The 27,089-nt window shown below is 36.7% G+C and overlaps 1 protein-coding gene across 1 annotated transcript in view; it reads right to left on the reverse strand.

The window, feature by feature from the left end:
* Window positions 1-27,089, reverse strand: part of LRRK2 (leucine rich repeat kinase 2) — a 139,469-nt gene that overhangs the window by 17,405 nt on the left and 94,975 nt on the right. The window contains exons 38-43 of the mRNA XM_077870443.1: window positions 26,596-26,742; window positions 23,233-23,333; window positions 20,051-20,241; window positions 13,650-13,810; window positions 1,749-1,919; window positions 419-519 (exon numbers count right to left, since the gene is read on the reverse strand). Of these exons, the coding sequence (XP_077726569.1) occupies window positions 419-519; window positions 1,749-1,919; window positions 13,650-13,810; window positions 20,051-20,241; window positions 23,233-23,333; window positions 26,596-26,742 (872 nt within the window). The remainder of the gene's footprint in view (window positions 1-418; window positions 520-1,748; window positions 1,920-13,649; window positions 13,811-20,050; window positions 20,242-23,232; window positions 23,334-26,595; window positions 26,743-27,089) is intronic.

Below are 27,089 nucleotides of genomic sequence, written 5' to 3' on the forward strand. Positions count from 1 at the left end.
TCCATAAAGCTTACAAAATAAGGCTGTGAGAACAATTGAAAATATTTCAGAACACAGCATGAAAAATTCTATTTTAAATTAAAGAAAAATATAAGAAAACTAAACTAGGTAGCAAACATAAAGGAAAGAAAAGGATTGTCTCAAAAGTCAGCAAAACAGCTATTTATAGGGAAAGGAGAGTGTTAAATCAGGAAGAAGCATACGAGGGCTTCCAGGGTGTTGGCAAAGCTCTTTATTTTGTGCCTTGGGTGGGGCAAATATCAAAGTTTTGCTTTATGATTGTTTGTCAGATGTGTGTGTTTATTTATGTATTTGAATATATGTGTGTGTGTGTGTGTGTGTGAGAAGATTACATATGTGTGTATACATGGTTGGATGCTCTGTATAAAATATTGATAAATTTTGACTATAAGAGTACCTGGGCAGAAGTAGGCCTTTCTTGAGGATTTTCTTTCAAACACTTTTTAATTAACTTCTCAACCATGGGCCAGGGGGCACAGCCATATTCTTTAACTGGATCTGAAACATCCAAAAACATATCATGCTAGAACATCAGACAAATCAGAACAATTATTTCATTTCCTTTCAATGTATATAAGAAGTCCAGACCATGCAAAGGAAAACGCTGATCTCCATAATCCTATATTTATTATGGATCTACTTATCTCACAAACTTAGAAATAGTTTTGTTAACTTTATCTCTACTCTAGAGACATCAAAAAGACTTCTTGATTTTTATTATATAAAAAAGATACAAAGACTGATTGAATAAAAAAATAGATTTTTCATTCCACACCTGCATTTCACATATACTTTGAAGATACTTTTGTTCATACAATAATTAGACTTCTATGGAAGTACTTTTTATTTTAATATTTAAAGTCAGCAAGTATTTGATCATGTCCCCAGTGTCAGTTTGTGCACATTTCTTTTTTTACAAGAGGAATGCCATTCTTCTAACTGGTATAAACTACAGACCTGGGAACTATCACTGGACAGGTAACTTGTGAAATCAGGGCAATGACCCAGATTGTGTGAAAAGTTTATGCAAATAATAAATTTCCTTTTGCTGGGAATCTTTAAATGTCCCCCCAAAGGAGGTAGTTAAATCTATTTTTGCTGTACTGACACATAGCATACAGTCAAAAATATTTCTTAAGTGAAAGTGAAAGTAGAAAACATGAAAAAAATATAAAAGAGTACTTTGTAGAGGGCACTGAAGTTAACAGTCAAGGAATGAACAACAATGTTCTAGAATTTCTTAAAAGCATGAAACAACCATTCAAAATGAAATCTCATCTCATTAAACAATCATTTACTAATTCTTATTAATATTTACGACTAAAAATTCTTATTATAAATAATTCAAGCTTCCATCCCTGCGTATAAATTATCTCTCTCTAAGAAAATGAAAATATTCCAGGCTAATGAGCACATACATAGTTACTCATTACAAGAACAGAAGTCGCTAAGCATGGAGCTCTAACAGCAATTTTCTGAATATTCTTCTACATATAATACCAAATATATCAATGTTAATTTGGGAGTTTTTTTTAAAAAGCCTAAAACTGTTATCTTTCTCACATGATTTTTATTAATGTGTCACAGGATTTAAGAATCTTCATGCACCAAACAAAAAATCATGAGTTGTGAGATGAATTAAGTATACAACTACAATTAAATAACTTGGATATAAAGCTGCTGCTAGCAAAAATAATCATCTTTACTGTAGATAAAATAAGACTTACCAGGTAATTTTCCTTGTATTGCCAGTTCATCAAACTCATTTGGAAACTTCAAACCCTCTGCTATTCTACCTCCAGTTGTCAAAATGTCATAGAGTAGTAAACCAAATGAATAAACATCAGCCTGTTGGTTATAAATAACGTTTCCTCTAGCAACTTCAGGTGCACGAAATCCTGAAAATAAGCAGATATATTAATAAATACACCCAACTCCAGGGCTCATACACCCCAGGAGGTATCTTAGGGATCTATGCTGATGAAGAGTCCAGAAGATGAGTTCTAAATCAGGCCATGTCGTCTCTATAAAGAGATACATAGATTCAAGCCAATTAACAGCCCTGTGCTGACATTTCACCACAAAATTGCTCTTGAAAAATAATGATAAACATTCAATAACAATTATTAAGTAATATTGCAAAATTAAAGAAATTAAGCTTAATGGGGGGGGGGGGAAGCCCTACATCAGTTTTTTTTTTCATTCCTAAAAATAACTATTCCCAGAGAAGTATGTCAAACAAAGGGAGGTCAAGAGGGCAAGATTTCTAGACTTCACTCCAAATCACTTAAACTTGACTGAAGTCCAACGCCTTCATTATTTCCAGAAATTGTGACTCTACTCCTTGTACCCAATGGAAAAATGAAAATAAAACCATAACTAAAACGAATAAAAGCTCTCTCTCTGGGGATCCCTGGGTGGTGCAGCGGTTTAGCGCCTGCCTTTGGCCCGGGGCACGATCCTGGAGACCCGGGATCGAATCCCACGTCGGGCTCCCGGTGCATGGAGCCTGCTTCTCCCTCTGCCTATGTCTCTGCTTCTCTCTCTCTCTCTCTCTCTCTCTCTCTGTGACTATCATAAATAAATTAAAAAAAATTCAAAAGCTCTCTCTCTCTCTCAGGTGTTGGTTCATGACTGAAATTCTTTCAAAAGGAAATAAAACATTTCATCTCATAATAGAGATAAATCACTTTTAAATTCCTCAGACCAAAGAGTGATTTCAACATGATTCACAAGAGTCAAAATATCAACAATCTAATGAAATCCAACTATCAAAGGAAATTGGTTAAATAATGTGTGCTATGCATTAACTTAAAATCATTTTTAAGATGACATGGTATAATGTAAGTGAAAAGAAAATGTTGGATATAATTCCACAAGGACAGACGGTTATCAAACATGTAAAAAAAAAATCAAGTGAGTTCACTTCCTTAGCTATGATAATGGTGTTGTGATTATGTAAACAAACATCCTTATTCTAAAGAATAGAATGTCAGTATGTCTAGGCATGGCAGCTTGATGTCTGCAATTTAATTTCAAAGTTTCAAATTCATATTCAACAAAAGCGAAAGAAAGGATAGTGTGGCAAACAGTTAATGTATATGAAGGGCATATGGGTGTATATAGTGCTATTTGTTCAACTTTTTGGTGGACTTAAACATTTTCAAAATAAAAAATTTACAAAGAATTACATCTGAATATAATAATGATTACTTCTATGTGCTAAAAGTGTGGGTAGTTTTTTATTATTATTTTAATTTTTTTTTCTTAAAATTTTTTCCATAATGAACATATATGATTGTTATTATAGTTTAAATATATAGCCAGGGAAATAAACAAAGTATGAATTCATAGCCTTCCAGAAGTCAGTGATGAATTTGGAAAGAGTTCTGTTTGACAAAGTTTAAGATGAGACTCAGCAGTCCTTCACCAGGCTGGAAGGACGTGAAGAATCAGAAAGATGGAATGTCAAATTTGAGGAACATAGTCCCTATTGTACTAATTGTTAACATTCTCCTGTTAACATGTCACATTTGTTCATACTCTCTCTTTCTACACACACACACCATTTTCCCACACCTGTCTATATATATGCCTGTCTATATAGAGACACATATAATAGCTATTTTCTTAGAAAAAGAACATTTTCCTACATAGCCATAATATCATAATCACATCCAAAACTAAAGAATTGTGTAAGTAAGACAGTTCTTAAATAGGTCCCTAATCAACTGTATTTGTGACATAATGTAAACATATAACATCTCCTAACTCATACTAATAAAGCATTTTATAGACACTTTCTTAAGTATTTCATTTGCTATGCACAAAAATCACCTGTGGTGGGCAGAGGAGGACTCTCCATTGTACAAATTACATAATCTGTATAAAAATGTGTTTTCCTAAGGCCACAAAGATAGTGAACAGTATAGTCAAAAGTACTTCCAAATAATGAGCTACTCACACATTAGCTAGTTCAACAACAATATTTATGGCTACCTTTCTGGAACTTAAAAGGGATTTTTGGAAGCTAATATCAATCTCATTCAATTATTTATTATTCACCTAACACATTTTTGGGGTAACTATCGTAACAAGGTACTATTCAAAGACTATTAAAGCACTCAGTATTTTGTTCTGTTGGTAAATTTACTGTTAGAAACAGTAGGATTTGTAATCACAGGATCACAGAGCAGAAAAACTCAATGGTCACTTAACCTAAATTTTCGTCCAAGGCACATATCCTTCTAGGTATCAATCCATAGATGTTAGAGCTATGCAGGTTAGAAATTTTTCCCTCTTAGTGTCAGAGGACACTAAGATAATTATAAGGATATGGAAAGAAACATTTACCTCAAAATGGAAATGATTTTAACCTTCTTATCTGCTCCCTTTCAAAATAAATATCTTCATTGACACAATCCCCAGCAGGAGAATACAATCCTTATTTATATATCTAGGAAGTATCTCAACTACAACATAAGGCACTTCTAAGTACTTCTTGAACTTATCCAATGAATTTCTAATGATTTTCTAATTTCTTGTTTGCACTAACAATTTCTTCAGAAGTTATCTATGAAGCAGTAGATGCCTTTAGGAAAATAAACTCCCCCAAACAGTAAACATTGAATGATGATCTGACTGTAATCCATCAAATGGGCTGGTCTGCATCAAATATGTTGTCACAGATTGCAATAAAATGATACTTAATCAACAAAGTATATAGAATAACATGAGACATTTATCCCTAATCCATATCTTTAAATATAAAATGCATAAAATATTGGTGTTGTTTCTCTGAAAAGGTATAATATCCACTTGAAAATCATGAATTTCAAAAATGCTGAGTAAACAAAAGTTTATATCAGATTGTCCTATAAAATAACATAATTAAAATCTTTGGTATTCCACCAAAATCTACACAACACTGAAACTAGATGGAGAACTTGGACAGAAATATGCAGGAAAGATATGATAAAGGTGACATTCAAAGCACCAGGGAAAAGACAGACTTTTATTTTATTTTATTTTTTAATTTTTATTTATTTATATATAGTCACACAGAGAGAGAGAGAGAGGCAGAGACACAGGCAGAGGGAGAAGCAGGCTCCATGCACCGGGAGCCCGACGTGGGATTCGATCCCTGGTCTTCAGGATCGCGCCCTGGGCCAAAGGCAGGCGCCAAACCGCTGCGCCACCCAGGGATCCCCAAGACAGACTTTTAATAAATAATAATGGTGTGAGTTGTCTGTTAAAGAGAAGAGTAGCCGCATCACTCCTTACACCTAATAAACTTTTGATAAACCAAAAGTTTGAATGTAAATATAAATGTATGAAAGTACTGAAGACATACTCATAGCTAAGTTGATAGTACTTGGATGCAAAAGGTCTTCTTAATCATCCTCTGAAAGTGAGTGATAAGAGCTGAAGGCTGAGAGTTGCGGAAGGCACATTGTCTTTGGAGAATTTAAAATTAATAAACAATTGCCTGCCCTGGCACAGATCAGCCCCATCATCCCTGTCCTCAGTGTAGCACTGGTGAAACATGTCAGGAAAATCAGACCCCAAAAGGTAAAAGAAACAAAAGTTTTTTACCTAAAAAATTTAAGCTCTACAACAGCAAAATGCCATAAACAAGGTTTAAGGACAAAACCTACACTGAAAAATATTTGAATATATGAGAGGCAAAGAGTCAACGTTAACTAAAATCAGCTTTACAAGTGAGTAAGAAGAATGGACAAATGAATAAAGACACAAAAACAAATAGAACATGAAAGGAAAAATATGTCCTATGTATTAAAGATTGCTTAGCCTCAAATAAAAAATAAGCAAATAAACAAACACTTGGAAAATAAGAACATTAAGTTCTCACTTTTCAACTATTTATTTTGTGAAGATTAAAAAGAATAACAAGCCCAGAATAGGAGATGGGTGCTCTAATTTGAGTATGGAGGAAATTTTAATTGACAAACCTTTCTAAGAGGCAATTAGTGTTTCAAAATTCAACATATGCACTCCCAGCAATACCATGCCTAGTAATTTAATGTTTAAAACATCAGTTTCAAAAAAAAAAAAAAACATCAGTTTCATAAATGGACAATTTTAATTTACAATTATGTTAATTAAAGCACTGTCGATATATCAAAAAGTCAGAAAAAATTTAAATATATATCAAGATGTGGTTAAGTAAATTACAGTACATATAAGCAAAGAAATACTATGTAACTGCTAAATTGATGTTTGACGTAAAAAGATGTTCATGAAATATTAATTAGAGAAAGAAAAGTGAAGCAGAATTTAGATAACACATCTATAAAAAACTTAAGCACATACAAATCTAGATATTGATATATTTGTTACCAGAGTGTTAAGAATTATTGCTGCTAATTTATTAGAAACACATATTTTGACCTGCATAATAGGATTTCCTGCTTTTAACTCATGTCCTTAGGTTTTACAAATCAAATCTTATTCTAAAGTGATTTGGTCTGAGCCGCCTCATCAAAAACCAAAATGATTGGGGGACAGGGGTCTCAGGGTGTTAAGACCTAAGCTGCCAACATGATGTTTGATTGTCAACCTAAACCATGAGAAGATCCTCAAAACTCTTCTACATGTACTTTATCACTGAGGACTTTCCTGATACCGCAAATGCAAGTTCTTCCAAAATTTTCACCTTATTTTTAACTATACTTGTCACCAGAGTAGTAACAGGAAGAATAACCTTTCAAGTTATTCAGTGTATTCACCACTGAATTTAATTTGCGATGGAAATGAACAACTGTAACGTTACCTACCATTGGGAAAGGTTAGAAATAGGAACGTCTCTTGTATCTCTACAAAAGGGCAGTATTGCCATAGGAGCGATGATCTAGGATTAGGAATGACCTACGGTGCTCACAGACCATCTCACCACACTGCAGGGATACCCTGTTTAGCATCAATGGCTCTCAAAGACTAGAAAGGTCAAACACTAACTGAAATCCTAAATGTATATTTGTTATATTAGGCTGTTCAAATAAATCTTTTAACATGTGTCATTTCTACCCCTCACTAAGACAGAATAACCGGGACTAGACTTACCATCCTGCATAAACCAGTGAAATACCAGGCAAAATATATGAACCACTGGACACTAGGCACAGGACAGTAATCCCTGAGAGAAAGCAAACAAAGTGAGTCCTCTGACAACCCCACAGAGTTTCCAGCCCAAAGCACAGGGAAGGGAAACAAAAACAGAGCCTAGCACCCTCAAAGTTGACAAGAAAGAGCAAAAAGTTCAGGAAGGCAAAGCAGCTAGAATGTGCCAGGCATTGTGCTCAACACTTTATATGAATCTCTCATTTAATTTTCACAACAATCCACGAAAACAGATACTGTTATTAGGTACTATTGTTGAACCAAGAAAAGAAGTTAGGTAATTTCCAAGCCTCAGCTAGTAAGTGGTAGATCAAGAATTCAAAACCAGACAGTCTGACTTCACGGCCTATGTTTAACAGATTCCAGACAGACAAATGGTTCACTAAGTTGTATCTATCTTTGTATCTCCAGACTCCACTGTGGTGCCTAGAATGTGCACCACTGAGACAGATTAACTAAAGTAACTGACATTGTTTTGTTCTTTTCAATTTGGATGGAAGTCCAAACTCTACTCATATTTACTCACTCTCTTAACTTTTTGATTCTATCACAGACTAATAGTTTTAAAATCTTGAGTAAATACTTTGCTTCTTAAAGTTTTTTCTATAAATAACATTTCCCCCCATTGTGAGACAGTACCAAAATCTGAGCTGCCCATCTTATCACTGACTCATCAGGCAATGACACTAGTTATACGATGCAGAGACGGGAAACTTTTGCTAACAAACAAGAATATTTTCCAGTGACTCCCCATAACTGAAAGATTATATTATTTGGAATGATCTAAAAAGCCCTTCATGAGATAGAAAAGTGTTATTCTGGGCTATGTATCAGGAATATTTGTGTGAAACAAAAGACTGAAGATGTTCTTGACTCTCATTCTAGACCAGGGACTCTAGGTCTTGAATGCACCCTGGAATTACCTGGATATACTTAAATAACATCCATATCTGGGCTCCATCGTAGCTTAGCTAGAACTTAAATCAGAATCTTTGGGGATGAGGTCCCCATATTTATATATTTAAAAGTACTGTAGGAGCTTCTAACCTGTGGACAGATTGAGAGTTCCACTCCACACCTTCTAAAATAGAATTATAAATGATATAGCCCCACTAGATACATTTTTAAAGCTCTATGTGCTGTTATCTAATAATACACAGCTAGAATTGAAAGATACTTGGCTAAATAACCCTCCCTTCTCCATCTATCACTTAGACCATAAGAATTTGCAGTTATCTGAATAAGACAAGTCATATACCTTAGTACCCTTTGCCTGGAATATCTACTCCGGATCTTTTATTTTTTTGTTTGTTTGTTTGTTTGTTTTCTCAAACTTCCAGCTTATCCTTTAAGATATAATTCCAGAATCATCTCCTATATGAAGGAAGTCCTGAAAACTTACAACTCAGTTAATTACTTGCTCCTTTGTGCTCTTATCACTTTATCTTGAACTAGATAACCTACTGAAACTAACAAAATGCTTTATGATTATTTCTTTATAGCCCTATTTCTCTTGGCAGAATACGTGCTTTCTGGAGGGTAAAATATACATTTATTCATGCACATTGCCCAAATTCACCACTAGAGATATTGCTGACAGTTGGAGCAAGTGCAATATGCCGAGACCTGTTCTATGCTATTTATGTGGATTATTCATTTCACCCTTAAAACAGCCCTATGAGGTAGACATTATTTTTTCTCAATTTACACAAGTAAAGACTGAGCCCCAGACAGTAAATATTTTTTTTAATTTTTATTTGTATTTATGATAGTCACACAGAGAGAGAGAGGACCAGAGACACAGGCAGAGGGAGAAGCAGGCTCCATGCACTGGGAGCCCGACATGGGATTCGATCCCGGGTCTCCAGGATCGTGCCCTGGGCCAAAGGCAGGCGCCAAACCGCTGCGCCACCCAGGGATCCCCCCAGACAGTAAATCTTGATGAACATCACACAGCTAGTAAGTAGTACCACCAGTTTGGTACTTGGCAAACATGCAATAAATTATTGCCAAATGCATGAATAAGTGAATAAAGATAATTTCCCCTTGGAGAATTATCATGACAATTATAACATCAAAATAATTGGGAAAATACGATTCATTGTCTAAAAACTATTTTCAACAATTTTTCAGATGAGCCTGCATTTTAACAAGTGCAATGAGTAAATAAGGAAAAGATCCATAGGTCAAAAATATGAGAAATTTAGGGGCGCCTGGGTGGCTTAGGCAGTTAAACATCTGACTTTAGCTCAGATCATGATCTCAGAGTCCTGGGATGGTGCCCCACCTCAGGGCCTCTCTGCTCAGCAGGGAGTCTACTTGTCCCTCTCCGTCTGCCCCTCCCCCCCAACTTACGTTCTCTGTCTCAAATAAGTAAATAAAATCTTTTAAAGTATGAGAAATTTATGTGAGGTCTGACTATACTTCACACAGTACACAGAAACATATTTTCTTTCCTTTTTTTACTTTTAGAGGAATATCAGTAGAGCATGTTTTATAATCTCTATCAGATAATAGTGTATAACCAGAGAATATTTTTAGTTACACAAAGATGACTGTATTTCTATGGATGTTGGCAGGGTTGAAGCCATCATTCAGCATTCACCTCAAGTCAACAGCGCAACTATGATGGGACCCAGAAATGACTGTCATTCTCAACAGGATATGATATAAATATATCCATTTAACTGAGTTAAAGTTGAAGCTCTACAAGTTATTTACAGTTGAAAGAATCCATCCCATATTAACCTTTCGAAATGTAAACAGACATTGCATCAGTCCTTGCCAATAACTGAATTGTTTCTAACTTGCATTCTACCTTTGATGCTACCTGGCAGGGGCTCTGCTCCCTGGTAGGTTGGATTTGCATCTTGTATGACTATGGACACTTCTAATGAGCTCTAAATTTTGGTTTCCTAATCTGCAAACCAGGAATACTAGTAAGAACTGTGCCAGACAGTCATAAGGATTAAATGAGATAATCAACCCACACAAAAGTCTAAGCACAAGGCACCACACTGTACATGCCACAGTTTGCTCCCATTCACATCTCCTCTCAGAAAATAGTAATGAACCCACTCTCACATGCACACAACAGAGTGAATGCACCACAGTAAGGGTTACTATAAAACATGCCCATCTACTGATACACACACAAAAGTTTAACAAACACAGTCTTTTGTTTCTCTAAAAGTCTCCAAGTTAAAGGTAATTAATATTAAGAAGAAGATTCATTTAAAAGAAAAAGACAGGAGATAACTAAAATCATATGAAAGGAGATGATTTTCTTCTCAAACATAATTGTTTTGGAGAAGGAAGAGTTGGTGATGGTGGTTAGCAGTGGTAACAGTTACTTAAAATTTGAGGCTGAGTTTAGGGCTCAGATAAATGGAAGTGCTCTAACAATAATGAATAGAATAATGATAAAAAGAAGGTCCGGGATATATGAGAAAAAATGCTTACAATGTATTAAGCAGCCTGGAGGAATAGGGGACAGAACAGAAGGGATCAGGCTTTGGGTTTTTCTGTCATGATCTTTCCTCAATATGTATATTATCCTACATTGATATAGCAGCAGGTTAAAAGGATCAGTAACAAGTATCTGGCTTGGCATGAAGAATCAATTGGATATTGAACTCTAGGCAGGTTCAGACCCAACCAGGAAGTCAGATACTTAAAACGAAGGGCAATGAGTCTGAACAGAGATGAACTGAGTGGGCTGCTAGCTGGTCCAGCCCACTGAGGGAAGTGGCAGGTTTGAACCTCAGAACACAGTCAACAGGGACCAGACAGATCCTCTGTCCAACTAGGTGGACAAGGCCTGGTCAAGAGGATTTCTACTCCATGAACACTGTTACTGGATTGCAGTTTGGAGGGGGAACAAGTTGCAGGCCTCAGTTGAGTGGTGTGGCCCACTTTCATATCACACGAGAATCATCAGCACATCTCCCAAAAGAAGACCCCTATCCTGGGCCTACATTTTCTAGGTGGGAGTGTATGAAGCCTATCGAATTCCATCCTCTAAGATTCTTCTTCCAAACCTGTAGTTGGTAATCTTTGTTGTTTATGGTCCCATCATTTTGCTTTATTTTTTTTTAAGATTTTATTTATTTATTCATGAGAAATACAGAGAGAGGCAGAGAAACAGGCAGAGGGAGAAGCAGGCTCCATGCAGAGAGCCCGATGTGGGACTCGATCCTGGAACTCAGGGATCACACTCTGAGCCGAATGCAGATGCTCAACCACTGAGCCACCCAGGTGTCCCCATTTTGCTTTATTTTTATTTTTTATAACGAAGATTGGATATTTAAGCCTCTTTAAGTACAAGTTAGAGCTGCATGTAATCTAGGAAAGAGATTTGGGATTTAAAGCCAAATAGCTCTGGATTCATTTTTCATTTAGATTGAGTTGTTATCTTGACCACTTACTGCATGACTTCCTGCAAGTACAGAATCTTGCTGAGCCTCAGCTTCCTCACTTTACAGATGAGAAAGTAAAAGCTAACTTCCAGCCTTGACATGAGGATAAGATACCATGTGTCTGATGTATCTGGCACTGAGCCTGATACACAGCTGGTGCTCAAGAGATAATCACTTTATTATTAAACAACCCAGAGACACTTGCAGCCATAATATGTACTTTGAAAAGTTTATGAGAGCGTACACTCTACTTCCAACACATAGCTATGAAAAACAAAAAAGAGGATACATATTTGGAGCAAAAATAAAACCACACATTGCAAGCTGGGGCCATCTGCCTATCCAAGTACATAAGTAGGGTGGGAGGGTGAGGGGGATGGTTAGAGAACAAACTAGGATCTTTTGCTTTCTTAGATATCCCCCATTGTCTTCTGTCTGAGGCATGTGTTTTAATTGAGTGCCAATCATCAAGATGGTGTAATTTTATTTACAAGTAACAAACTATACAAGATTTTTCTAAAGTTGGAGTTATTGCTCCAAACATAAATCAACCCCTCAATTTTCTATTTCTGTTCAAACTGAAGACCAAAAGACAAGATGTCTGTACAGAGCACTTGCTTATGAATGTTTCTTATTAATCAGAACCTGAGGTTCTGATGAACCTGAGACTAAAAGGAGAATGGGAGTTGAGAAAGAAAGGAAGGATCGGACGGAGTAGACAGTAATCTGAAAGAACATATCTAAACACACAAGAGTACAGGAAGTGGATTTTCACTGGTAGAGAGTAAATTAACAGTAGATGTGATAGGATTACTAGAACAGGCACGACAAGTAGGGGTTGAGGATGACCATAAAAAGCAACATTAAACTTTTATTTTTTTTTTTTGCAACATTAAACTTTAAAGCAAGAAAATGATGTCTGTGATTTCTGGAGACCATAGACATAATGATATCCAGAATCGGTGTTTCACTTTACACAGCAACCATGACTCTTCATGCTATATAGGGCCAAAGAGAGAAGCCACATTATTTTTAAGTATTAAAGTATGAATAACAGGGGATCCCTGAGTGGCTCAGCAGTTTAGTGCCTCCCTTTGGCCCAGGGCGTGATCCTGGAGTCCTGGGATTGATTCCTACATCAGGCTCCCTGCATGGAGCCTGCTTCTCCCTCTGCCTGTGTCTCTGCCTCTCTTTCTCTCTCTCCGTGACTCTCATGAATAAATAAATAAAATCTTTAAAAAAATTTTTAAGTATCAATGACATAAATTTTGAAGAAAGAAAACCAAAGTGCTGTGTTTAAAGGTTTAAATTCCTATAAGCAATCTATTAGAAGAAGAAAGTATGCCTGTATCAAGAACAGTACAACTGAAAACTCTGGCCCCAAGTCCCTATCTGAAACTCTTGGGACAAGAAGTATTTAGGAATTTATACTTTTTTCATATTTAAGAGAGTTAAAAATGATGCATATAACATAATTACAGAAACTTTCAGTAGGGTCAGGGCCAGCACCCTGTACTCAAATGTGCTGTATTTCTGCCATGAAACATACACATATTCAGAGTTTGAGAAACAAAGATCATAATAAACATCAAGTTAGTTCAGGTCAGATTTTGCTGCCAATCAGTTACAAAAAAAAAAAAATCTTTGGGTTTTCAAAGTTCTTTGGATTTCAGAGTTATGAAAAGGGGCTTGTGAACCTGTATTTGGCCTGCCTCATTTTGCAGTAAGTGTGAACAATACCTACTTTAAAACTTTTGCTTTTTTTTGTTTGTTTTTTTACACCTCTGGAGTATCTAAATTTTTTAAAGATCCAACTTTTAAATATATAATTTTACATCAAACATCCTCTATTTTCTGTTTTTTTTTTCCCCTAGAAAATTACATCAGTAGATTTTTTTCCTCTACAGAATACAGTTATTAAAATCATAATATAGTGGTCACAATTATTCACACAAGATATATCTGCTCACAACATGATAGGACACAGTGTTCTCTTGATTCTCCTAAATTTACAACTGAAGTCACTGGTTATCCATCCCAAAGAATCACCATGCAAACCTTCTCACCTACCTGGTGTGCCCTCTGACGTCTTTATCCCCATTCTACAGCAATACTGAGCAATCCCATAGTCAGCAATCTTTGCGATGATGGCAGCATTGGGGTACAGGGTGAAGAGCAACACATTGTGGGGCTTCAAGTCACGGTATATAATCATGGCTGAGTGGAGGTATCTGTCAGAAAACATACAGGCAATGTCATTAAAATGTGATTATATTATTATAACTTTTGTCATGATTTCCTTAAAAATATATGTCCATTTTGCAAAGCATCAAAACTTCTGTGCTAAGTTTGATCCCCTCAAAAGAGGCAGAGAGGGCAGCCCGGGTGGCTCAGTGGTTTAGTGCTGCCTTCAGTCCAGGGCGTGATCCTGGAGACCCGGGATCAAGTCCCACATCAGGCTCCCTGCATGGAGCCTGCTTCTCCCTCTGCCTGTGTCTCTGCCTCTCGCTCTCTCTCTCTGTATATCATAAATAAATAAATAAAATCTTTTTTTTAAAAAAAGAGGCAAAGAGATATCATAGAAGGAAATGAAAACATGAGCCAAATATTACAAAACCAGCTGCGCTTTTTTATTTATTTTTTAATAATAAATTTATTTTTATTAGTGTTCAATTTGCCAACATACATAATAACACCCAGTGCTCATACCGTCAAGTGCCCCCCTCAGTGCCCGCCACCCAGTCACCCCCACCCCCCGCCCTCCTCCCCTACCACCACCCAATAAGAAACAGGTCAATCTTCATAAGTGAGTGATTTAAACTTTACAGCACAACCCGTTCAAGCAAAGTACTAGTTTTTGGTAACCTTTCTCTTAAATACCTAATAATCACATAAAAGGAATTCTGAATTCCCTCAAAGATCATAAGATTATTTTATAATTAGTCTAAAATGTAAATATGTTAAATAAGAGTTGGTAGTATTTTGTTATAATTCCAATTAATAGTTTTTATTCCCTTAAAATCATATAGGACTTTATCTTAGCTCCTAAAATTCTCTCTATTCCATTTCTTTTTTGATATTTATTTTTCTCTTATTAAAATGTTTCCTAAATTGTGGGAAAATATTTTTACCTTTTTCAGTAATAAAAAAATCAACATAAAAAATATATCTAGCTATCAATACTATACTCTGCTCAAAGATGTAATTTACCTTAAACTTAATTCTATTATGAATTAAAGTTAACAAAAAACATTTTGGACTGAGAATTGGAATGAGTAAAACAGTGTCTTGGGAAAGGTGATCTTGGATGATGTTAAAGTCACTTCCGTTAGAGACTGATCCAATCAAACATAAGCAATAGAGTTGGACACTGCAGGTAAAGATTTAAAAACAAAATAAAGTTTCCATCTTAACCAGGTCTTGTCCATTCTAGGAACTCAGCCAGAGAGCCTACCACTGTGCTCCAACTACTAAAGTAATTCCATTACCACCTTTCCTTACATATTCACAAAATTCAGATTTCCCCTCCACTCCAATTCTGTTTTCCTGGCTCCATGATGTTAAATTTGCTATAATTCTCTACATAATCTCACAAGTAAATTATGACCTGCCTTGAAAGGACAATTTTTTTACAGAACTTAACAGAGGTAAATTCAAATCCTTTGTTTGTTTGTGGCTTTTGGTTTGGGTTCACATTGTATCCATAAATATTTACTCCATTACCTAATACTCATCATTGCTAGAGGGATTACGAGCCGAGTGGCGGCAATACTCTGAACTTTCCATTGCATGAGGGCCTACAGTGTATGTATCATTTAATTGCATCAGCTGAAGCAGAACTTTCTTTCTCTTCCAGGATGTAGTCAGGACATATGATGTTAGGCCTACTCATTCTGCTCTACATATTTTTGGCTGGAAAATAAGATAAATGTACTAATGAAGTTGACCTTAACAATAAGTAATGGACTAGAAAGAAAAATTTACTAAGGGCTTACGGAAAGGCCATTAGCTACCCTTGCCCTGCTGAAGAGAAAAGCTGGGAGATTAAGAAGAAAAAAGTTAAAGCGAAGTCATGAATAATTGAATAGCATCCAAATCCTTCCTAATGCATGCCTCTTTTAGAATATTTATAGAATGTAGACTCTTTCACAATACTTCTCAAAGGTTAAAAAAATAGTTAAACTTAATTTGAAATCATGTTAGTGGGAGGGAAAGATTAACTGGGTTAGTTAAAATGTTCAATTATAGAATTTAATCTTAAAAAGTACAGTTTTAATAGCTTCTAATAGACTAGCAAAATAGCTTTGGATATATTAACAAGTGTGGATCTTGCCTTATGAAAATAATTCAGCCATAATTTATGCATTATGTGACAATGAGTATTGTCAAATATTTTATTAAACTAAACTGGTCTAAACTCTGTTAGTCATTCTTTAATTGTGATTATCAGTGTTGCTAGGAAACCCTTTTTTTATAATTTAAAGTTTATCTCATCTTAAGTAGAATTATTCTAAAAATGAAATGCATTTATTCACTCTTTTAACAAATATGTATTGGGCATCTAAGAGGGCCAGTAACTAGGGGATACAAAGCCATCCTTATATCTTTGCTCTTGAGGAGTCTCATTCTAGAGGAGAGACAGGTCCTCGAACAAGGTTGCATAACTGTGGTGAGTACCAAATGCTAGGAAAGCCAGAGGTAGAAAAACAGACATAAAGATAGCAAAGCAGACTCTGCCAGGAGACTATAAGTTTTCAGCCTTGATAAGATAATATGTATAATCTCTGCCTTTCCCTCTTCAGCACCTAGCACAGAGTCTTGCATAGAGCCAACTCACAAAACATGTGCTAGAGAGGCCATTTATTATGGTGCAGTCGAGTTTCAGTGTGAAGATGGTATGTGAGCAAATTCTACAGAAAAATGTATTCTCTAGGCAGGCAAATTTGTGGAAAGAGACGAATGACAAGTGTCAAGACAAACATGGATGTCAATGAAGAGTCAAGACCTTCAGCATGATTAGAATAGAGACTGAGGGCAGTGGAAATGCAGGAGGATGGAGAGAAAGGCAAGAGGTACAAACAGTTTCAATGCCACACCAAGGAGTTTGGATGTACTTCACAGATAACTTAGAACTACCAGGGAATTTCAAGCATAATTAGATTTTTATTTTTGGAGAAATATTTTGATAATTCCCTAGAGGGACTGGAGCAAGGCAGCAATAGTGGCATAAAAATAAATGAATGGATGAAAAAGATAATGTGAAATAGTCAAAGACCTGGTGACCAAATTGATACTCATTTTGGGGAGGAGAGGAATAGTTTATTTTATTTTTTATTTTTATTTTTATTTTTTTTATTGGAGTTCAATTTGCCAACATTTAGCATAACACCCAGTGCTCATCCTGCTAAGGGGCCCCCTCAGTGCCCATCACCCAGTCACCCCAACCCCCCGCCCACCTCCCTTTCCCAGAGTTAGGTGTCTCTCATGTTTTGTCACCCTCACTGATGTTTTCATTCATTTTCTCTCCTTTTCCTTTAGTCCCTTTCACTAATTTTTATATTCCCCAAATGAATGAGACATTCATGTTGAATGTTTGATGAATAAACAATGAATAATGCTTGTCCTTTTCCGATTGACTTATTTCACTCAGCAGAATACCCTCCAGTTCCATCCATGTCGAAGCAAATGGTGGGTATTTGTCGTTTTTAATGGCTGAGTAATATTCCATTGTATACATATACCACATCTTCTTTATCTATTCACCTTTTGATGGACACTGAGGCTCCTCTGAGGAGAGGAATAGTTTAGATGTGATTACAAGTATCTTTGTCCATAAGTGAGAAATACAAGAGAAAGAAGATATTCAGGGTAGGAGGAAGGAGCAGAGAAAGGAAACTCAATTTTGTAAATAATGAAACACAGAAACTTATGGGAACTACAGATGACCGTATCTTCATAGGTAATTGAGAATTATGATTCAGAACTCACGGGAGAGGACTGAATTAGAAATGAAAGCTAACCGTTGTAGGCAATACAGTAAAAGAATACGTAATGTGAAAAAAGTTCTTGTATATCCCTCTAAACAGCTCCATCGTTTAAGGGACTCCAGAGGAGTGTGATTGTATTGTTTCTGTAGTTATAGTTTCAGGCTGAAACACATTTGAGGAGACAATCCTTAATGCTGAGTTTTTAACAATATACTTAGTGCTGGTAGAAGATTAAAAGCTACTGAAATCCACTAGTCTCTGGTGGCACAAGATCCAGAAAGCTGTCCTAGCATCATGCTGAGAAGAAATCAGCCAAATTAAAGGAAAATATGCTGAGCTTTAATTTACTTCATCAGAAACTGCTGAATTTTGTTATTTAAAGGCTGCAGAGAACTAGAGTAAGTTATTTTAGAGATGAGGTCTTTCAAACAGTCATGAATGAAAAATAGTAATTCTTCATTAAATAAACTTTTTTAGGAATTACATGGAAGAATTAGGGGGAAATTAGGATCTGGACGTAGTTAAATTAAGGAAAACAACTGATCCAGCTCTGAAAACCATGAGGCATTGCTGCACACTGTCTAGATTCATTTAATACACGGTTCCCCCTGGTGTCCAAAGCAGATATACCCACCCAAATACAAACCTCCACAGTACTGTCTCAATAATAATCTATGTTTTTCAGTAGTTTCTGGACTCTTTCAGAAAAGGAAAATCTACTTATTTTATGTTCTTGTTATATTCTCTATGTACTATTGAGCTATATCTTCCTGGTTTGGTTTTATTTTTTTATGAGCAGTGTTCATTTGTTTTCCTATGACCCATTCCATTTACATTTCTGGATACTGTCTGAGAGGAATAGACACAGTATTTAAGAAGAGAAGGAAGAAAAAGAAATTTGCATCCACTGTGTGACTATATGAGTCAGGTACTGTTTTCCACCCTCCCTACTTCCTTTTTTCTCTCCCTACTGCCAACACATATTTATTGAGGGCCCACTGTTCTAAGTGCTAGGGACATGAAGGTGAATAAGATGGCAAGTCCCCACTATCATGGCCCTTAGATTCTAGTGGCAAAGACAAACAACAAACAAACTTTTTAAATGAAGACACAAAGCATACCAGGTAGTGATAAGTGCTATAGGTGCCAGAGAGACGTAAGGTAGGCAGGGACAACCTCCCTGAGAGGAGACCTGGAAGAAATGAGAAGTGAGCCAAGAGGGTATCTGCACATCAGGCACTCCTGGTCAAGAGAAGAGCTGGTATAAAGCCCCGGGTATATTTGAGAAATCTCAGAGAAGCAAGTGGCTGAGCACAGAGTGAGATGGGAGAGGGTTGATAACGGGATAAAGTATTTGATCCAACTTCCATGGAGAAAAACCACCATGACCGCCATGTGAAGTAGCAGGCATATGGGGAAAAGGTGAAAGCGAGTGGGAAGATTAGGCAAGGAGCCATAACAGTGGCTCAGATGCTTCCAGTAGGGAGAGACTATGAGATGTAGCTGTATTAAGATTTATTTTGATGGCAGAGCTGAAAATATTTGGGCTGAAGGATTAGGTATGGGATGTGGGAGAAAGGAAGGAATGGAAGATGACTCCAAGGTAAAACGAATGCATGACTGGAGATGGGGGCAGTGGAGGAGGAGGAAATCCAGACTTTAATCTGAGATGTCTTCAATTACCACAAAAGTCCTTGAAACATTACATATTAAGTATTAGTCACAGTTTACAGACGTTAACAAAAAAAAGTTTCGGAAGTGTAAAATCACAGTTACTAAGTGTGTAAAGCAGTGATTTCTCCCAGTCTCTTTGTCTCCAAAGACCATTGGCCTTTCCACTCTCTTGCTCTGCCTCCTGGTACCGGCTGGCTGCAAGGTCGGGTGTGCCTCTGACACAATCAAATCACTCCAATCCCCTTCAGAAATACAGACTAATCTTTCCTTATTTTTCTTCAAAGATTTTACTTATTTATGAGAGACACAGAGAGAGAAGCAGAGACACTGGCAGAGGGAGAAGCAGGCTCCATGCACGGAGCCTGATGTGGGACTGGATCCCAGGACCCGGGGATTACACTCTGAGCTCAAGGCAGACGCTCAGCCACTGAGCCACCCAGGCATTCTCCCACTTTCCTTATTAGAATTATGCATGAGAACTAACACTTTCCTTGACACTTGAAAACCTAACCTATATTTTTTTAGGGGAAGGAGGTCAAGACAGGGTTAAGATCATGATGAGCTCTAGAACAGAATTCCTGGATCCAAATGCTCCTTCCGCTGTCTATGAGGTTTTTCATGGTCTTCCTACTCTTATTTTATGAAATTACAAAATCTGGTCAGGGAAATGGTAGTTTTTTCCCCCAAGCTATTTGTGAAATGTTATGGGGACATGTTACTGGAAAGTGCAGATCCCCAAGCCTGAGAGTAAGTTAAGGCTCACTCTTGTCACACACACTGAGTAGAGAACCATATGACCTAACTCATTACCTCAAGCCATCAGCCACATGTAGTGCAATTCTGTGCTGCAGAGTTCTGGTGAGACTGGCTTTGTCCTGCTGAAGCAAGCGGTCCAGCGAACCCTTGGAGGCCAACTCCATCACCAACATGCGAGGACGAATCCCAGCTGCCAGCAAAGATATTAAGCTGGGGTGGTGGAGGTGGCAAAGGACCACCAGCTCCTACAAAAGCAAAAAACATTCATGAGCACTACGGTCCCATTATTCTTCCTTAAGTGTATTAATGCTTCTCTGGGAAACTGGATTAGAGCAAAGGTTTCATTTCCTCTTTGATCTTTTTTTTTATATTTTTCACATTTTCAGGAATCAAAAGCCTTTTAAAAATACATTTTGGGGCAGCCCGGGTGCCTCAGTGGTTTAGCGCTGCCTTCAGCCCAGGACCTGATCCTGGAGACCTGGAATCGAGTCCCACATTGGGCTCCCTGCATGGAGCCTGCTTCTCCCTCTGCCTGTGTCTCTGCCTCTCTCTGTGTGTCTATCATGAATAAATAAATAAAATATTTTTTTAAAAATAAATAATAAAAATACATTTTGAATGAAAATTTTAAGTTCTAGCTTTCCTTTTGGTCTATGTTTTTCAGATTTAATGCAGGGACAGTACACACCCTATGGTCACACTAACAGGTCACATCAGTCTTATCTAATGAATCCTAGCAGAGTCCTACTTAGCCCAGAATTTTGAGCAGCCACTGCTAATCAACTGCAACTGGTGTGTGAGGTACAACCTGCCTATCATTTATGGTTTAATGCCTAGAAAAGTTTACTGAGAGTGTTTAAGCTCACAGGGATATATGGTATCACTCCTCCTGAAAACTCTCTAACAACTACCTGTGACTTTTGGGTTAAAACCCCATGAACTTACGCAGCCTTCGTGGCCTGATCTGATCTAGCCCCAGCCCATCTCTCAAACCCTTCTCTTCCTGTCTCCTATGCTTCATGCAGCATTCTTCTGCCACACTGATGTCCACTCAATTCTCTGCACGTGCCCAGCTCCTTCATTCCAGCCACAGGCCCACTGCCCATGCTGGATCCCTCTGCTCTAAACCCCTTTACCCTTCACATGGCCAAAGGCTTCTCATCATTCAGATCTTAGCTCAAATACTCTTATTCTCTCAGAGAGACCTGCCTTGAACCACTCTCACTAAAGGAATCCCTGGTGGCAACAATCTCTCTCCAAGGAGCCAGAGATACTACTTCAGCTTGAACAGAGACATCTCCATTCTGATGTGATCCTCTTCCTAGACCACATCCTGTGAGACTTTACAGTCTCCTTTATAATACCGTGGTTTGTGAATTCCATACACACTTTCTTCTGTATATTTCACTTTACGCCAAAACTCTAATTTAGTTGAAATTTAAAGTACATGTGGTATTAAATTGAGGCATGTTTTAAGCTGTGATTTCTGCAGAAGCTCTGCTTCTTAACAGCCAGCTTCAAAGGTGTGGAGTATCGATGCCAACCGCCTTTGTCAGGAAATGGGAGTGTGGAGAATTCTGCAAGCTGAAGAAGAAAGGCTGAATGCCCTGAGTGGGGATTTTCCAAGAACAAAAGCTCTGGACTGAAATCATATTTCCTTAGTGGTAAGAATCGTTTCTTCCCCTGTCTGATCAGCTCAGTTGGTTAAAACTGATGAGACAGTCAAGTTAGGTCTGTTTTCTTCCAGAAGCTTAATCCAAATTCTCCATCCTTGAAAAGTGCTCACTGATTTCAAAGAGAAAGGAGTAGGAGACTCTACTAGATCAGCCCCAGTTCACTAGATCAGCCCCAGTTCATGACCACTGGTAGAATGACCCTCAAGAGGCAGCACCCGACACTGAAGTCCTTTCCTTTCCTTTTCTTCTTCTTCTTCTCCTCCTCCTCCTTCTTAAGAACAAGCACATTACACACTCTACTGTAACTATTTTTCCTATTATTTCCTTAGGTCACTGAGCTGCCTATACACTACTCAGTCTCATATATATTCTTAGTGTATTGATTTTCAACAGTTTCCCTGAGCACACCACATAAAATTTGAAACATATATTGAAGACTGATAACCAAGGCTGAAAAAAATCAATGTATATAACCAATTGCCTATAGATGGAAAGAGACTGCACCCAGATTTGCTTCACAGACTTGTTTCTATATATAAAATGTTTATTAACTTATTTCTGGAGCCACAGTGTAACTTCTGGTATTACTAATAAAATTACTCCAGGATATTTTACACAGACATGGAATTATTTTCATTTTTCAGTATAACTATTATATTGTAACTGTGCCCCTTTTTTAGTTTACATAAGTCATTTAGTTTCACATTTAGGCACCAATTACTTTTTAATTTTTTTTAATAAGATTGAATAGATTCAAAAATACAGTTGAGTTCTGGCATAAGATCACAGAATTTTTTTTTTTTTTTTTTTTTTTTAGATCACAGAATTTGAATTGGATTTTACCTTTGCTTTCACCCTGACTCATTCTCTCATTCTTACTGTCAGGAAAGACTCAGAAAATAAAATAAATCCCCACAGTATTCAAAACCAGAGAGGGTACTAGAGTGATCACTGTGTGCTTTGCATTTAACATCCACTCACTTTTCTTTCTTTCTAAGGGTAACTTGATTTTTGCTAAGTTGCCCAACCCTCACCCAAGCAGACCATGAATTTTAAGGGGAAGCAGCCCAACTCTAGCCTCAGGAAAAGGTGGGACTGTTATGAGTAATACCATCCACATTACCATAGAGATTGACTGAGTAATGCAGGGCTAAGCCAATCAGTGCATGGCATTGTCCTGAACATAAGTGCTTATGGAAAAAAGAACATGTGATATAAGTGAAACCAAAAGAAATTTATAAATGTGCACAGGATTTGGGTTCCTCTAACATACAAGACCTCAAAAGAGCTACCCTCTTTTATTCTGTACTTGGGGCAGTTAACTGTGATGCTTTGTACAAGAATTCTCAGAATGCTGTCTTTTCTTTGTTTTTCAACAGGAGAAATGAAACAAACTTTTTTTTTTTTTACTCTATAAGGAAAAGACAAAAATGGGATTTCATAACTGGACTCAGGTAGACTTGGGGGAAATGTAATCATTTTGCATTTTCACAAATACATGCAAAACCAGAGTTCCAGGAGATTAACAATTTAGTGTAATAATGTAATTGGATTTCTTACTTGTCTTAACAGTCTAAGTGATGTATGTTTATTGAAAATCTTCACAGCCACTTCTTCTCCTTCATAGGCTGCTCGATAAACAGATCCAAAACTGCCATCACCTTTTGAAAAGAAAGAAGCACTTCAGTTAATCTAAGAAAAAAAGCTAAATAAATTCTATCGATTATAATTACATTGTTGTGTACGTGAAGAGAAATCTGACCCACTTGTTTCATTGAATCAAGTCTCATTTGATGCTTCCTCTTCCTTCTACTCTGTGAACTACAATGCACCTAAAGATTTTGTTACAGCCTTTTCATCTTCGGACTACATACTGCCTGCTCAATTACCTCATTGACTCCCTAACTTCATCTCTTCCTATATGTTGGGTGTTTCACATCTTCATTTATAGCCACAAGCCAGCTTCTGAACTCTATCCTGTATTACAAGTTTGCATTGGAGATCACTGGCATGTCCCTCCAAATCTCAACCATGCTCCATCAGAAGCCATGCTCATCATTTTGTCTCCAAACTAGTTTTTTTTTTAAAGATTTCATTTATTTATTCATGAGAGACACAGAGATAGAAGCAGAGACATAGGCAGAGAGAAAAGCAGGTTCCCTGTGGGGAGCCCAATGTGGGACTCAATCCCAGGACCCTGGCATCATGACCTGAGCCAAAGGCAGACGCCCAACCACTGAGCCGCCCAGGTGCCCCTCCAAACTAGTTTTTATTCCACCTCATATAGCTGATTTAAAACAAATTTTAAAACTCTCTTTTTGTGGTCATTCTAGAGTCAAAACCAAAAAATCATCTTAGCTCTTTTCCCTTGCCTCTTTTCCATTTCCGTCCCCACCACACCCATCTGGTGACCTTGGTGCTTTCTGCCTAGACTATGGAGGCCTACTGAGTTCATTCTATCCAATGCCATCTACTTCTCCTGCAAAATCAAGCTCCCTATAATTATACTTTGATTGTGTCACTCTCTTGTTCAAAAATAAATTATGCTATGCTGTCTACTAAATAAGATCCCAAATCAGGGACAAATCCATGTTGTAGCTCCAAATTCCCCAAATTCCCCCTTGTGGTTCTCTTCCTGTCCTGCCACTCATTCTCAGTACTCTAGCCCAGAAGTTCTCTCAGTTTGGGCTGCACAGGACATCTGAGGAGCTTTCTAAAAGTACCAACGTCTGGTCCACCCTCACAGATTCTGACCTAATTAATTACAGGAATTACTGGTCATTAGAATTTTTTTTTAAATTCCCAGGTGATATTAATGAGCAACCACGGTTGAGAATAACTAACCCCATCAAATAATACCCCTCAAGTACCTTTCGTGTGGCTCTCTGGAAAAAATAATCTCCTGAAGGGGAAATGCACCCCACAATTCCTCAAACAGATACATACAACTCCATACCTGTGCATTTAAATTTTTTTCATAAAACAAGTCCATCAATATTCACAAATCTAACAAGAAGTGTCATATAGTAACTGCTATCTTGGAAAGAGAGTGTTAACTGGAAGCCCGAAATTCATTCCCACTCTATAAGGAAAATAGCAATGAATGACCTCTACCACACTACCGTAGCATAAATATACTTGGCGGGGGGTGGGGGGTGTCTCTGATTATAAAATGTTTTTAGAAGGATATATCTCATTTGTTTAGTCAATGATTCTCAACTAGAATGATGTTGCTCCCCTCCCTATACCCTCTAATTTCTGCAATGTTTGGAAACATTTTTGATTGTCACACCTGGGGAGGGGGGGTGAGGATACACCACTGACATCTAGTGGGTAGAAGAGAGGATGCTACTAAACATCCTACAATGCACAGGACAGCCCCATAACAAAGAATCAGCCAATCTAAAAAAGCAACAGTATAGAGTTTGAGAAACCCTGAAATTGTAAATAAACATGAAATTGATGGGTTTCTGGGACAGGAGACTAGAGAATGGGAGTACTTCTATGAACACTTTCCTCTGTGTAATTAATGGCATACAGAACAAAATACAGATGCTTTTGAAGGTGGTCAAAGGTTAAAAACTTCCAGTTATAAGATAAATAAGTACTAGGGATGGAATGTACAGCATGATGACTACAGTTAATGCTGCTATGTGAAATATATTTAAAGTCGTTAAGAGTTAATCCTATAAGATCTCACCACAAATAAAAAAATATCTTTTCTTCTATTTTATATCTATATGGGATAATCAATTTTAATTAAATTCATTATGGTAATCATTTCAAAATATATGTAGACTCAAATCATTTGCTGTATATCTTAAAATTATACAGTGCTGTATGTCAACTATATCAATAAAACAAAAAAAGTAAGTGCTTCAAAATGAATTTTGTGAGCATTTCTACATACATTGCTCAAAACTATCCATTAATATGAAACACATATTAATGTACTAATAAGAGATATTCTGGGGAGCTTTGTCTGTAGCCTGAGACTTCTTCAGAGAAAGAATACAGAATGCCTGGTACTTACCTGTACCCTTTAAATCACAAGTCAAGTGTGGCATTGGTTAAAATCTAAAATTTGGCATTGACAATTCAGCATTTTGTGTTAACTCAATAATATATTCACTTCCAGAGTTCCAAAACATTCAAATTCATTCTAATTTTTTTCAATTGATGTGAAGAATAAAGGTGTAAAGCAGTTTATTTACCTTTTACATGTCATGTCACAAATCTTGGACATTCTTTGTTAATAATTTTAATGCCCTAACAGACATATTTTAGGCATTCTTTCTGTGAAATTTAATTAAAATTAAATGTATACACACACAACAGTGAATACTCCACAAAGTAAAGCCATAATTGTCTTCAAATTATAGTAATTTAACCCAATGCTCTTTCTTGACTGTTCCGAGTCTCTCAGAACTTGAGTATGTCACCAACATAATGCTTCTAAATTTTTTATCTCAAACTGCTTTTTGTGAATATTTTTTATGAGAATTCATGCTTGTTATCCTGAGGAACAAAACTGCTTCTATGACTACCTAGAGGTGTTCTTCCTTTACCTATCCCATCTTTTTGAGACTGAAAAATGACTGCATTACACAACTGAAAATCTCCTTATCTGTCCTCTGCCCAATTTCTGGCTCTTAAAACAAATGCAAGGATATATTTTACAAACACATGAACTTCCATGGCAGTCCCATTCTTATCTCGAATCTAGTCCATGAGAATGTATGCAAAGCAAATTCCATGTCTGTAACACTACTTTCAAGTATATCATTCCGAAAAAAAAAACCACTATAACAAATATATGAAGACAATAAAACTATGACAATGTAATTATATTTTAATGTTTTCTAGATTATAAAGGAAAAATTATATCCTAATTTTTATTCTCAAACCAGCAAAAGTAGTTACCTAAGAGAAACTCTGGAGCTTGTTCAAATTCCAATTCATCATTATTCAACATAATATTTCTAGGTAAGTCAGCCAAAATTAAGTCAGGAGCAATTTGAGATATTGGAATGGTGAGCCTTGGTTGATCTGGATTTACTAGAAGGTCTCCTGAAAAGTACACAAAACGTTTTTTTTAAAACAAACTTTTAAGGATATACATAAATTTGCACAAAAATAATCATATTTCCTATGATTTCTAATTCTTCTTTTAGGGTTTCTTACCAATCCTATTTTTCTCTAGAAAATCTGATAAAGCGTTAAAGGTTCAGTTAACACCTATGCACTTGGAATGTTACAAATTCATTCCTAGGTTCACTCATTAGAAATTACAATTCAGAACTTCCTTAGACTGACATCTGTCTAAGAAATCATCTACTCTCTACTTTTACCACATATGTGGGGGCACTTGTTACATGGTTAACAAATTGCTAAATTATTTTTATGTATCATCCTAT

This window comes from Canis aureus, chromosome 25, assembly GCF_053574225.1.
Source record: "Canis aureus isolate CA01 chromosome 25, VMU_Caureus_v.1.0, whole genome shotgun sequence".
In the NCBI taxonomy this organism is placed as follows: Eukaryota; Metazoa; Chordata; class Mammalia; order Carnivora; family Canidae; genus Canis; species Canis aureus.